General features: G+C 40.0%; 1 protein-coding gene across 1 annotated transcript; it reads left to right on the top strand.

The window, feature by feature from the left end:
* The first annotated feature begins 483 nt into the window (after nt 1-483).
* Nucleotides 484-8,594, top strand: ETAA1 (ETAA1 activator of ATR kinase). The gene is made up of 6 exons (XM_075708175.1): nt 484-721; nt 1,689-1,826; nt 2,105-2,181; nt 3,851-3,969; nt 4,300-6,446; nt 8,370-8,594. The coding sequence occupies exons 1-6, from the start codon at nt 484-486 to the stop codon at nt 8,483-8,485; spliced, it is 2,835 nt and encodes a 944-aa protein (XP_075564290.1). The 3' UTR covers nt 8,486-8,594.
* The last annotated feature ends 6,302 nt before the right edge of the window (nt 8,595-14,896 follow it).

Below are 14,896 nucleotides of genomic sequence, written 5' to 3'. Positions count from 1 at the left end.
GACGGGGCGCCTCGGAGGAACACGAGGCGCCTCAGGGACTCGAGGCCACCTCAAGCCCCGCCGACGGCCGGGGCCCGCCGGAGCGTTCATCCAGCCCCTCCGGCGGCGGCGGACTTGGGTTTTCGTTCACTGGGCTACCGGACTGAAGGTTTTGAACGCGTAACTGCGAGGGCAGCCCGCGGAGGGAGGGCGGGCAGCTGCAGACCCAAAGCGGGCGGGGGGGGAGGGGGGGCGAGGGAGGGAGAGGGAGGGAAGGCGCCTCACGGCAAAAGGGGGCGGGGCCAGGGGCGCGCGGCGCGAGCGGCGCGAGCTCCCTGCCCGCTGCAGTTCCCTGCCGCGTCCGGCGCCCCGCCCCCGCCGCGCGGGGGCCAATGGCCGCTCGAGGCGGCGCGGCGGCGGCCAATCGGCGGCGGCGCGGCGGGCTCCCCGGCAAAATGGCGGTGCCGGCGGCGGGGTGGATGCGGCGCCGCCGCAGCGCGCGCTATGCCCGGTAGCCGGCGGAAGGGGCCCTGCCTCAGGCCCGCCGCCCTGAGAAGGCGGGGCGGCAGCGGCGGCGGCGGCGAGGAGCAGCTCACCTGGCGGCGGCCGGCGGAGCCCCCCGCGGAGGAGGCGGTGGTGGCGGCGGCGGCCGGCGGCGCGGACCGAGGCCTGCCCGCGGGGGAGGCGCCGCGCGGGCCCCGGCCGTCGCCGTCGCGGGAGGCGGCGGTGCGCGGCGCTGCAGGTACGGCGGGAGCGGCCCCTGGGGGCCCCGCGCCGGCGGGGGCCCGGCCCGGCCCGGCCCTGCCCGCCACCCCTGGAGACGCGGGGGAGGCGCGGCCTGCCCGTGAGGAGCGGGCCGGTGCGGTGAATGCCCCGCTCTCCCCTGTCCGTGTGCGTTGGGAAGGGGCTGTTCTCGTCAAGGAGCGATGAAGAGCATCTTCCTGCGGCACATCCCTAGAACTGACTGAGGACGCTAATCCCCTCGAGGAGAGGCTAAAGCCTGGCCGTGCCAAGCACTTAAGTGCAAAGTGTCTCCTAAGATGCTCCTCACGTAGTAATTGCATCTTTTAAAATAATTTCTGTAGGCGTCCACATCTGCGATGTCATTTCTAAAGGGCAGGGGTGACTAGTTGAGCTTCACATGGTGTGTTGAGTTCACTTACCAATCCGGGACAGCTGCAAGCTGGTTTTGAATAGCTATATTCCTGCCTTTAATAGTCCTAGCTGAAAAGGCCCAGTGGAGGAAGTACAGACAAAGGTAGGTTGTGACCCAGAACAGTTTGGGGGCCCATTAAAGCTGTGACCCAAATCAGCGTCTGGGTGAAAGACAGAATACAAAATATTCTCCCTTATAGGTATACATATTTTTTTCTCTCAACATAAGCTGAAGTCAATGTTCCCTCAAGTAGAAGGATTGACAGTTCTCATCGTTACCATCAGATGCTGAGCGTATAGCTGTCAGTGTCATGTAATGCACTGTTATCTCTGTGGTGATGTAACTGACAAAGATAAGAGACATACTCTGCATTAAATGTATAGTTGTGAACAATATTCCTGTTGTAAGTAAAGGAATGTTGATGAGTGTGAACTTGATTTTTATTCTTAAAAGTTCCTAAAGCATCTTTGTGCCTTGTCCTGTTGTATGTTCTAAGTTATTTTGGCCTTTTAGTTGTTGTTTTTTAATAAGGATCATCTTTCTGTTTACACAGAGACATGTTTACATAAAACACCAAAGAGATCGTTGAGTAGGAAATCCCGAATACCTACTTTCAGCTCTCCTGTTAATGACACCGATATACAGCAAGAAATCTTTTGGGATCCTCATTCACCAATTGCACACAGACTAGGTAATATTAACAAAATCCAGACATCAGGGCACCTATTTGAGGCATGCAGTGGGAGTGTACTAAAAGTTATCAAATTTCTTGAAAAAAGGTCCCTTTCTGTTACCATGCTTAGGTTGTTTGGGTTTATTTTTATTAAAAACACATAAATTCTTCAATATAGTGCTGAATCAAGCTCTGATTTTACCACATGTATTTGAATTATTTGAGATATACTGCACTTTATAAATTGAATTGTTTTGTGGTTTTTTTAAGAAGGTTTTTTTTGTTTGTTTTTGTAGGCAGTGGAAAAACCAAACAGTCTACCAGTACATGCGCAGTAGAAATTGCAGAAATTGTTAATCGTATTGCTCCTCAGGTAATTGTTACTTTCTAAAACAATGCTCTGCATATGCAGTAATCGAACAGGATAGTGCTACAGCCTTACTGAAGGCTCGATTTTAGTTACAGTAGCCTCATGGTAAGAATTGGGTGTGTAGAAAACTAGTAACATTTCGTAAAACTGGACTGAATTAAAATCGTAAGCATAGCATTTGACTGGTTGTTCTTACGAGTCACAGATGCTGTAAAAAAGGGCATATTAAGAAAGTGGACTTGCAGCAGCTCCATTTTAGAAAGTTTTACTTTCAGAATACAAGTTACTGCCCCTGGTCTTAGGAATACTGTTGTGTTTATTTATCCTGAGTCACTCATCTGTTAAAAGGTAAGAGTTTCTTCACATACTGGATTTACTTGGCAGTTGTTTCTTAAGCACTTTGAACAGTCTTGAATGACTGCTGAAGTACAAGAACAAGACTCAGATGAGAGAGAGACTCCACAACAGTATAAACATAATAATGTTGCTTCATTATTTGCCTTTTTATTATTTGCCTTTTTACCCTAAGGTCTATGCTTTTGGTGTCTCCCTCTTGCTGTGAACCTCGTGTCCACAGCCTGGAAAGTGAAAATGTGTGAAAACACAGAGAGTGTTGGTTTATTGTTTGCTTTTTAGTAAGTACAAGAAGAGAACATGTCATTCCTAAAACAGTTCTGTAGTATTTAGCTTGCAAAATATGCCTGCTTATTTGACAGGGCTATTTAAAATGTATTCACTATTTGGCGTATTTGTGAGAAATTATACTTAAGCATTGGAAAATCATCATTGATATGGGATGCCACTTCCCTCCTTTTAAATGATTACAGCCCTATCATAAACGTAAATAATATCAGGATTTGCAACTATCTGTTGCTTGTGTTCTTTTTGCTTAAAATAGTAATAATTTTTAAAAAATTAAATTTACAAAGAAAAAGAAAACCTACCCAAAACTACCCTGGTAGTTACTAAAGTTCAAATTATTGGCTTACATGCAGTAATTTCTCACATCCCATGGCTCTGGCCCTCTAGACATTTACCACTGCAGTGGTAAAGAAAGAAAGAAAAAAGAAAGAAAAAAGGTAAAGAAAGTAAGAAATCTCTTAGATTTCAGAATTCGTATCTAAGCCTCAACTTTGAAGCTCTGAAACAGCTTAATTTAGTTGCTAAACTTCACTTATTTCTGTTTAAAGGCTGCTTGTATAAATGAGTTGTAATGGAAGAAGTCAGAATTTTTTCCTGGAAGTGTACAGAATATGATTTCTTTCGAATTCTCTGATCTGTTAATGCTGTTTTAAGTGGATAAAGACAGTGCATCTCAACTAGCTCCTTAGTAGTATACTAAAGTAAACTAGATCACAGCTTGTAACGTGAATATTGCAGATTATATGTAAACCTGGAGTAAACAGAGTATTACATTTCAGCATCAACGTAAATTTCAGTTATTTTAATTGAAGTTCCTGTTTTAAATGGATATAATTAAAGTGATACAACTGTCAGTAGACAATCTTGCAGTAATCTCGCTTAGCTTGTATTGGTTTAGCTCCTACCTGTGGCTTTCAACAGATTTGATCCAGTTTAATTGGTTTAGCAACTTTAACTAATGCAGGGTGTGTGTCTAGTCCAATCTTTATCTGAAATCAAATTGCTAAGCATTATAAATCTAATCACTCAGGATGAAAAAGCAGCCTGTAATGAAGGCTCCCTTTTAGGGACATGGATTGGTGAGGATGCTATTCCCTGTACACCTGGAGTAGTAAAAGTGCGAGCTAGGACAAAGTTAAGTTGTACAAGGTAAGTTACAGTTTTGTCCTGCCCATCACAGCTGGGCTTTCATGAAAAAGGGTATATGGTGTTCCTTTATGTATAGTGAACCTTGTAACTGTACATGAGCATACAGAATGCTTTCAACTTTGGGCTTGTTATTTCTTCTTAATGGGGTATTTCTTGGGAATTATCAGAAAGATTGCATGCTGGCTGTGCATTGAAAGCAGTGGGATTCAGTCATATTCTCTGTAGTTAAACTAGAGAATGAACAGCTCATATAGTAGTGTTATTGAGCTTGACTAAACTTTCTTGGTAGGTCTGACTTTCTTTTCTGTATTTTTTTTTTTTTCAATCTAGAGACCTTAAAATAAAAAATCCTGAAGAGGAACTCATGAAATTGGCTAGGGAATTTGATAAAAATCTAGTAGAGCTAGATACTGTTCAGGAGCAAGAGAAGCTTGGTCATGACTTGATCCAGACTGCCTCAGAGTCTTTAAATAATTCTAAAGATGAAGTAAATATGAAGAACCTGAAATCACTCCTTGGTGAAGTTTCTGAAACGGATACTGCTCTGTCCCTGAAACCAGTTGGACAGAGCACTGGCATCCCTGCTGCAGAGCCCTGTCAATCTAGCAGTCAAAAGTCTATAGACCTTGAGGCTGAAATAGCCCTTCATGCTCTTTTTGACTGCTCTACGCAGAAGTGTAGTGGACAGTTGAGCCAAGGACTATTAGGTATTTCTTTAAATAATAGTTTCCATGAAAATAAAAGTACCTTGGAAGAGGAACACCTTCCTGAGCAAATTAAAGACATGCAACATGGTAATTCAGAGGCATATCAAAAAGATACTCCGTGCGCACCAGGAAGCATGAACCAGACTGTTCCAAAACCTGATATTCACACGGTGACAAAAAAAAATCCGTGTTCTTTGAAGACACAATTGGTCGTCTCCAGTAAGGTTGCTGGAGTAATTAATGACGATTTTGATGACTGGGATACAGATTTTTTGGCAGATGACTCTTTCGTGATGCAAATAACCCAAAATCCTGAATTGATAAGTACTGAAGAAGCAGCACCTATTCCTACAAATCCATCTGTACATGGCTTCAGCGATGGTAGCAGAACAAAGGAAAGAAGTAGTTGCAATTCAGTAACTTGTTTGGGGAGCGTACACAAATCTAACAGTTTGCAGTTTTCACCTTTGAAACATTCTGTTAAAAATACACAAAATGTTGCCAAATCTCTTTCTTTACAAAAGCCATATAATAAGACAGAAAACTCAAAGACAGAGACCATAGCCTTTCATGGCAAAGGTGACATTAAGCCAGATAAAATAAATTCTATTTGGAAAAGTGCCCAAAACAGGGATTTGAACTATATTCCTGTGTCAAAGCAATCTGAAGTGAAGAATGGACATGAAACTGTTCAGCCTAAAAGTGACCCTCCTCCTTTTTTTCCTTCAAGATCTAATCCTCATAGACAACGGACTGAAAAACCTGGGAATAACACACGCAATATTTACCGTCAATCATCCAGTGTTTCTACCAATACAAAACCTAATGATCTAACTAAAGTGGTTAACCAAGCTAATACAGGTCACTTACATCAAGTTGAAATACCAAAGAAATGTCCTCTGTCGTTTGATGACTGGAATGAACCGAAATTCTCTGATGAGATATTAGATATGTTTTGTGAATCTGATAGTCTTTGGGATGCAAACTGTGAGGATGATGAATTGTTGTATCAGGTGTGTGATAATATAGAAAAGCAGACTCAGAGCCAAGATGTTAAACAAGGAAATGAAAGAGCTAAAACTGTACAAGGAACCGGTATGAATTCCAGATCAAATGCTGATAACAGCTTCCCAGCATCTAAACAAGGACTACCTGATCTCTTCTTGGCACAAAAACCAAATGTAAAACAGGATGCTTTCTCACTAAACAATTCTTGTAGAAATTCATCAAAGGTTACACATGGGCTGGCCATAACAGGTCACATAGTGAACTGTAAAAACTTCTCAAGTCCTCTAACTGTGATCTCGGGTACTTCTACAGAGTGTAAATACACACTGTCTAAAAACTGTCATCAAGCTGCTTCTGAAGATACTACAAAGACTGTTTTGGGAAAATGTTACAGGTCAAATTCTGTGCCAGCAGGAGGGACTGGTTCTGAAGTAAGTCCTGTTAATGCAGTAAACACTTTTAGTAGCAAAACATTAGACAGCCCAGACCATTTGAGTAATACGGGAAAGATACCAAGTAACAGTTCTGGTAACAAAACATCACTTATGCCTTCAAAGTTTAAGTTCCGAAAGACTAACAATTCTCAGGGTGTTCTTCATGTAGGGCCTGAAAATCCAGGGAGTCATTCTGGCGTTGGAATTACTCTGCAGGGTTTGGAAGGAAGCAAGAATCAGGTGAATATGACTTTGCACAGCAAGCTTGACAATAAGAAACCACCTTTCAAGAGGCACCTCTCAGAGTCTTTTGCACTGGGTACATCAGGTATTTGTCTTTATTGTATCACTTTTAGACCGGTTTTGTTTGTTTTCTTACTGTAATCAGGATGCCAAAGGATAAATTTATACTGTATTGCAACTCACAATATTCAATATTCATCCATTCAGTTTACGCGTTAAATGTTCTAACAAGAATCTGGAGGTTATTTTCTCCAAAATAAAATTGTCCTGATGCATCTCTGGAACTCCTGTAGTTAAGGACTTCTGTTTCCCTTTTTCATTCCACTTCTCTGAATACTTCACTCTCTCTCTCCACAGACATTCAGAGTCAGTGGGATTGAGTATAGGCTGATGGCAGCACTCAGCATACCATATTCTTAAATTGTTACTTAATACTACTACTTTGATACATAGTAAATATCGTAGTGTGAATCTGTGCTTTAATTTACAATTCCATTTTGGAAAACATTAAAAATTACTTATCTCAGCCATAACTCATAAAATCTCAGTTAATGGTGGGGCAGGGAAAGAAGGTAGCAGGTGATACAGAGTGCCAATTTCTTTTTATTATTGTACACCTGGAAATTGGAACCTCGAATCATTTGATGCTTCTGAAACCTTGGCCTGTATTGTTGTTTGCTCTGTGGCTAAAATTGCCAGTGAAATATTCTTGTGTTATCGGTCTAAACATTAATATTTCATCTAGAGGGGAGGTCAGTCACTTTTCCATCATCAAGTGACAGTCTGTAATATTCCATGCACTGGTGTTACTTGCTAGGGAAATGCAGAACCAGTCAAGTGCCAGTCAGTCCTGTTTTCACTTGATCTCATTGCTTGGTGAAGTTTTAATCAATATTAAATTTGATAAAATGTGCCTTTACAGTGTACTTTATCAACCTCAATTTTCAGGAAGCACTGTTACAAAAACAAAACAAAAAAAAATTAATTCCTGCAAACTATCAGCCAGCATTATTTGAAGAATCAGTATTTTTATCTGTGTTTCTTCCCCAGCAAAGAAGCAGATAAATGGAAAGTAGCAATTTCAGATATTAAGGGGGAAGGGAGCGGAGAAATAACTAGCCATTCTGTGGAATGTTCTGGAGAATAAAGGAATGAAAAAGAATAGCACAGACTTTCTTTACAGCTAAACAACAACCGTCTTCATCTTAAATTTTTCATGAAAAGAACATTGCTGTGACAAAAAGATGAACGTTAAGTGATCCTTTCAAAAACTGATACGTAGTTTTTCATGGGCACCTTTTTCTATTTTAAGAAGCAGAGAGACCCTTTATCCATTTTGAAAGACTACTCATTAAAATACATTAATTGGAAATTGGTGTATAAAACCGGTAAAATTCTTGACATGTTTAGAGAGTGTTCTTGTTGGTTCCAGTGAGGTCAGGATTTTATTGTATGGGAATTTATAGTTCTGTAACACAACATATAAAATATTACACTTAGCTATCATGTTCTTGTCTCCTTTGCCAATTTTTATTGCTACTTTTGACCTTTTTTCAACCTTTCTGGTTTTATTTGTGTGACACCTGTACTGTATCTGACCCCTGTGTCTATACCATCTCCATGCCCATATCTCTGCCTTACTCACTAAATTGTAGAGCCCTTTTCACTCTGATAGCCTTAATTTTCTTAACCCATTGCCATCTCCTATGTTGACTCCTGATGTCACAAGGTTCACTTGAAGGGCAGCCAAGTAAAATTTCCTTGAAGCAAATGTCTGCATCCCAGTATTTTCATTGGGAGGTAGTAATCAGTAGCACTACAAAGGTCATGCATCTTATCCCCCTTCCTGCCTTGGGGACAGGATAGATGAGCCATTTTTAACTTGAGTGCCAGGTATGTCAGAATAGTGTGCTTTTGCCATAGATCTTCAAACACTGAAAACAGATAAGTTAAAATACATATTGAACAAACTTGAAGGCTCCTAATGCATTTTTTTTTTTATTTACAGTGTCTATGGTGGAACAAAAAAATAGAAAATGTTCTCAAGAAGAGATTGAAAGAAAAAAACAAGAAGCTCTTGCACGAAGAAAATCCAGAATGCAGGCATTCTTTAAAGATACTTAAATTTGGAGTTTGTTTTGTCTATGGAGTAAGTTTTTGGGAGGGAAATACTGTAATGCTGGGAGACACTTTTTTAAACTGTTCACAGCTACTGATGGCAAGCTTTTTCTATTTCTCAATTTAAAAAAATCTTGACCTGAATCATAAGTAATACTCTGGTGGTATTTAGTCTTAATTAAAAACTACCAGTTATAAATGTGTAGTTGCAAACTCTTTTCAGCACAATGAAGATTCTATTGAGTTCACATACTATTATGTGTTGAAATTGCATAGTCTGAAAAGCATCAGAGCATGAAAGCGTTTGTATACACATGTAAGTAGAAGATGTCAAAACCAGACTCTATGTGTTTTGGCTGTATTTCTCTTATTGCAAGTATTTTCATCTATAAGAAGACTCTCAAGTACACACAGACTAAGAAATACTAATGTTTGCTCTCAGGTAGAAGAAAGTTTTTAAGTTTTAAAGAAAGTATAATCTAGAAAACATCCAACATCAGAATAACTAATGGAAATGAACAGGATTTGCAAAGCGCGCTCAGTTTGTCTCCGTTACCTTAGGTAAGAATTGTACATAGTGAAGGAAGAATTTAATATAAAAGTTTCATAAGGTGAAAAAGCATCCTGGAAAGGACTACTTTTTTTTTTTTTTTCTTTTTAATTCCCTTCATGAAGATTTGGAAATACCCTAGCTAACAAAATTGGACCACCTTTTTCTGAACATGCGTTACCGAGCTAATTAAAAAGGGCAGCCTTTGTCATTTTACCAAACCATGAGCAACATAAACCACACTGGGTGAAATCTCAACAACTATGAATCATTTTAGCCTTATGGGTTGTACATATTTTTCAAACTAAAGGCTGTTAAAACATAAAAATGCTATGTCATGTCAGCTTAACAGGGGCTGATAGAATTTTTGATGTGATATATGGGTGCAGAGCTCAAACTGCAAAAACTGCCTGTGGGTAAGCTGCAAGATATTTTTCAACTGAGAAATGCTTATATGTAAACATGTGACACTATGAAAAGTGACTGTAATTTCTCTTTGTAAATAAATAACTTTGAAATATACCAAAGGTTAGAGGAAGCTTTTGGTTTCTGTAGTATGTGCGATTTTTGTAACTCCTAAAAATGTAAGTATTGTATATTTGTAAATCATCATTAAACTTTTTTACATTTTTCTAGTCTGTTCTGGAAAATACTATACTGCAGAAACTGGTAAAAGGGAGTGAAATGGGAATTCCATATGGACTTTAGCTGAACTTTCTCTCTTGGTTATTTACTCAGTTATTCCATGCCTCAATTTTCTACCTATAGTGGTGACGAAGTGCTTCCTTTGATACATTTAAACTAGAAATCCTCAGTGGAGGAGCTGGTTCTATGCACAGCCATCTGCAGTGGAGTCCTGAAATACTGAACTGTAGTGGTTTTCAAACTAGTGAATTTGCTTTTGTATTAACCACCATTCTTGGTAATAGCTAGTTGATTATGAAATCAAATCCCCAAGTCCTCCAAAGACCGTGCTGGTGCCCAATAAATGTTACTTACAGTCTGTGGCTGCAGCTCCCTGTCCTTCTGCCAGCTCCAGCCGTTGTGCAACATCTATGATGAGTTGGGTCAGCTTACTGATCTGACTGAAAATTAACCCAGAAAAAATGTTTTCAGCTTTTCAAAGAACTTCATCATAATAATACCTTTAACAGGTAATAAAACATGAAATAGCAAGACTCTTTGTTGTGTTGTCAAGCCTCTGCTGGCTGGCAGTGTTCAAGCAGTTTATAAGACAGAAGATTTGCATGTCATATGACAAATAAATGTAAACCCCAAATAGTGGCTGTTGCAAAAATTGTATTTATCCCAAGAATGTAGTTTGATCTGTGTATCTGAGGGATATGCTTGTCTTTGTGGTGTTCTAGGAAAATGTAAACTATCGGGTAACTTGCCAGATGCACTATTAGCCAAGAAAGTGGCAATGAAAAAAGGCTTCTACTATCAGTATTAAATATGAGAGTTATAAAACTGGCTTTTAAGGTACTGATACACAAGAATGTCGAATCTTACTGAGAAAGAAGTTAGGCTTTTGCTAGAACAGTGTTCAGCTTATCAACCCTTCCCTCCCCAGGATATTTCTCTAGAAATAATTCTGTAAAGGAACCAGGATAATTTTTGTTTTCAAAGATAATATGGTTAAATGTACTTCTGATTTGAGAAGATGAGCTGACTGGAAAGGAAGGAACTGTTGTGGGAGCTGGAGAGTATTCTTTTAGGAAGGTTTCATTCTCTGCGGCAAAAGGACTAACTTTTATTCAGGTAAGCTCCGCATACAAACGATACATCCTGAATGCCTACCACTGTATCCTTGAGCACGCTCAAAATTTAAAACCAGCCTACTGCCCTTCCAGGTGATGTTGACTTTCTCAGGATAGAAAGGCTCTGGAACCACCCACCTAAAATGCCACCACTGGTCTCCCCCTGAGAGCAGGGTAAGAATCCTTTAACATGAGTGTCTTACCAACCCTCATGTCTCCTGAGCTGTAAAATAAGAGCTCAGCGTATGACAAGGGGAATTCTGTTGCCACGAGGGGTGTGGAAAGGACCCTTTGGAAACTTTCCAATTGGAGGAAGACAAAAAATATTTTTTGACCAATTACTGTCACTTACCCAAGTACTTCCTATGTGCCCCTTAACCATATTTAAAGAATCTGTTTGCTGATCAGTGTGAAACACATTAATTTGCACAGTTTACAGCAAATGAATCCATTGCCCTCCCCTATCAAACTAATCATAAGAGAGGGGCTTTGATTTTTATTTTACTTTTCATAAATACCTATTTTTAGCATGGATATTATGCTTCAAGGTCTGTAATTGTTTTTTCTTAAACACTACTTTCCAAATAGAAACCACAAGTTCTTGGGATCATGGTTTCTTAACTGATGTTAAGACAGACTACTAAGATTTTTTTGGTCACACCCTGACTATCCCCAAATGCCCTACCATACTATCTCTCAATTAACAAATTGAATAGAGTTACTTCTTTTTGTGACTTGACACTATTAGAAACAGAGAAATCATATAATTTCTTGCATTAAAATTAAACCACTCCTATACCATTTTTATTAGGCAAATTTGGTAAAAGTGAAAAGCTTAAAGAAATACTTTCGCTCCATGTAGTTTCATTGGTGGAGTCAATGCAGGCAGAAGTAAGATTCATTAGGCCTTAGAAAGAGTTACAAACAAGAACAACCTCTACACTATCAAAAATAAAATTCCACCAGCTAGGAATTTTTGTCTTTAAAAAAATATATTCATATTGATTGGTCGGAAACATCCAAAAGATTTAGAAGAAATCTAATGAAAAATAAACTGTCTAGCTATATATCTATGGAAAAAGTGCACACCACTAGTTTTTTTCTTGGGAGTGCCCTTGCTCTTAAGTGCCAGCCTTGCCGTTCGCTTCTTCTCACTACGCTGGCATCAGCAGGATGCTGGCTGGACATGGACCTACCCCGGCAGACCAGGGCAGCAAACTGATGTTGACAGGGGTGCGGACATGAGGAGTTTAACCTTTGCCCGATTCTCAAACATCTGGGTATTCAAGCAAGCAACATGGCAGGGGTGTAGCTAGAGGTGGCTCTGTGCCTCCTAACCTGAGGGGCATAGGTTAGGCGTACAGACATCTCAGGTGCTCTTACAGCAGTCAATGACGCAGACATGGCAGTTCGGACGTTAGGTGCCTGAACTATGTTTCTCATGTGCTTAGCTCTATGTCAACAAAAGCAGCCCAACAGATATTTTGGGGATGCGGTACTGGGCCTAGACAGCTGCTCTGCTGCGCGTGGGCAGCCAACAGCTTTGGAGAGCAGATGAGAAGTGCAAAAGCTGCAGCCCTACTGCTTGCTCTCATGTTACGTCCCCTCCTCGCCAGCGAGGAAGGAAGTTGAGTGGCAGCCTCATGACCCCACAGATTTTATAGATTATGCTCAGCACCCCTCATGCTTACTCTAAGTTCTTGGTGACCCACTGATACTGCATGTGCCTCAATCGTGCAAGCTTTTGTCTGACTGCTTGCAGTAGACAACAGATCTTCATTAGGAAAGTATCTACATCATTTTAATTAATTAATACACACGTACGTGTAAGAAGTTTGGTATTTCAACAGCTGACATTTCACTGTGAAGCCACGTCTTCCTCCAGGCAAAAAAGACCTATACAAATCGTAACAACAATCTTAAATACATTCTAAATTAAATTATGACTGTCATGTTTCATTATAAATTAATTTATGAGTGTTTGCTTAAGCACTCATCTTCGTTTCATTCAGAGCATAGTAATTTTTTACATGAGCAGAGCAATCAGTGAGCTTAAGTTTAAATGTAAATGGAATTCCTGTCTGTCCCCATACCTAAGCATAATTTTTATTCCACAGGTATTGACATATTTCACTATGAGTGATGTCACTCGCTAAAATCCAAGGATTATCTTTTTCAAGTGAAACCTGTGGTGGATTTTTTCTCTTTTTAGGAAAGGCAGATATTATCAGGTAAAGGATCCATTCATCATCATTCTCCTTATCTGTATCTAAAATTACATGTTGTGGAATATATATACATACATACATTCATACCCTTCCAGTTCATGCTGGTGAGTGATCATGTTTAAAGCATTTGAGAAATTTAGTAATACTGGTTTTTTTTATAGTGTTACTTGTATCAGATTTTCAGAGATGCCAGCATCCAGCAGCTCTTCAAATTTTGGCCTATAAGGCACAATTAATCTTGGGGCTGCAGTTCAGGAATACCAATGTAATCTCATACTATGTGTACCACTTATTACATCTAGACCTTTATACCCAGAGGAATAACATAGATGAATTCATTGATTATATCTTTTTAAGCCTAAAAAGAGCTACAATTTGTCAGGAAAGAATAGCTGGAAGCAACAGATAGTGACCTAAATAGTAGAATTCCAAAGATAAAATAGAAGAAAATGAACACAAATGCTTCATTGTTTGAGAGCTGTATTGTCTGCAACACACTCCAGTGAATCCAGTGTTTGTGGAAGAGGCCAAGGCAGATATAATCTGTGGAGCTAAAAATGACAGCCTGAGTAAGTAGCCATCAAAGATGAAGCTAGGAAGACTCTGGCAATTGTGCTGTAAATCATAACTGCGATATTTGTTCAAAGCTCCGGTTACCACACATACTGGTGTTTTTGTCAGAATAGTCAGAAAAGTCCTGCCTCATAAAACACTTAAGGATATCTAATGTACTGTTCTTGTGGAACTAAATATACATTTCTGTGACTATTGTCTGGGTGTAATGTCAGTATGGTAGCTGGCAAACCATTAAGGGCCTGATTCTACTGTTGCAGCAATTTCCTTAAAGCACTGGAGGTAATGGAGTGACTCAGGCGAATAAAGAATCAAGCCCGTGAATTTCATTATTGTAAGTAGTTCTTGTCTTTAGCACATAAATCTAGTAAAACAGCATTGCATTTATCAGAAATTGTTATTGTTTATGCGCATTTTCAAAGTTTTTTGGGGAAAAAGGTTGCATTTACGCATACCTTTTAAAAGCCGCAGTTAACAGCTTTCACCTCAAACAATGTAGTTAACAGAGGTGAGGAGAGGACTACAGGATTTATAGATTTCCTTTTTAATGAGGCTGTCTGCACTTTGCAGCTTGTCCTCCTTGCTAAAGGAAAAACTTCATTCAGGTTTTAACCCTGGAAAATTAGGACCCATGTAGACATGGGAATGAAGCTCTGCATGCGCTGCCACACTCCGTGAACAGAAGATGTCCAAATAAAATATTATATTCTAACTGAGCATAGCAATTTAGGGTTTGGGTATTATTTTTTTTTTGGCTGAGCAGGGTGGGATTTCTTCATACCTAAAGCTGAGCACATGCTGAGCATGTTTTGCACAATCGTGGCTGTAGGGCCAAGTCACTATGGCTATTTAAGCACCTGGGGAAGTTACTCATGGCAACTCAGATTGGTGATTCACAGTGGTATGAAAAAGAGCTTGATAAATAGTTGGTTTTGAATATCCCATTGGATACTTAGCTGCACCTTTGGGTGTTAAGAGACCTGCAGAAAGTGGAACCTCAATGACAAAAAAATGGACATAATGAAAGAAAAACACGTTCTTCAAGGCTTGCATAACAGTTTGGAAACATTTTAGTAGATGAAGTGTTAACACTTCTTTCACCAATAATGACCTGCAAAGGAGTTGGGTTTTTTAATTAGCTCTCATGTTCTACAGCAAAAACCTGAAATATATGCTTAGAAATATGACAAATTTGAATTCCTGTCTTCCTGGTTGCTTCTTACAGACTCCACTGTACCTGGATAGGGCCAGGTGTTTTTGTAAGCTCTAATGCTGTAAATGAAGATGACATTAACCCTAATAACTA

The sequence above is a fragment of the Pelecanus crispus genome, chromosome 3, assembly GCF_030463565.1.
Source record: "Pelecanus crispus isolate bPelCri1 chromosome 3, bPelCri1.pri, whole genome shotgun sequence".
NCBI classification, from domain to species: Eukaryota; Metazoa; Chordata; class Aves; order Pelecaniformes; family Pelecanidae; genus Pelecanus; species Pelecanus crispus.
The sequence above is the reverse complement of the archived record's forward strand: the minus strand, read 5'-3'. Positions and strand labels throughout refer to the sequence as shown.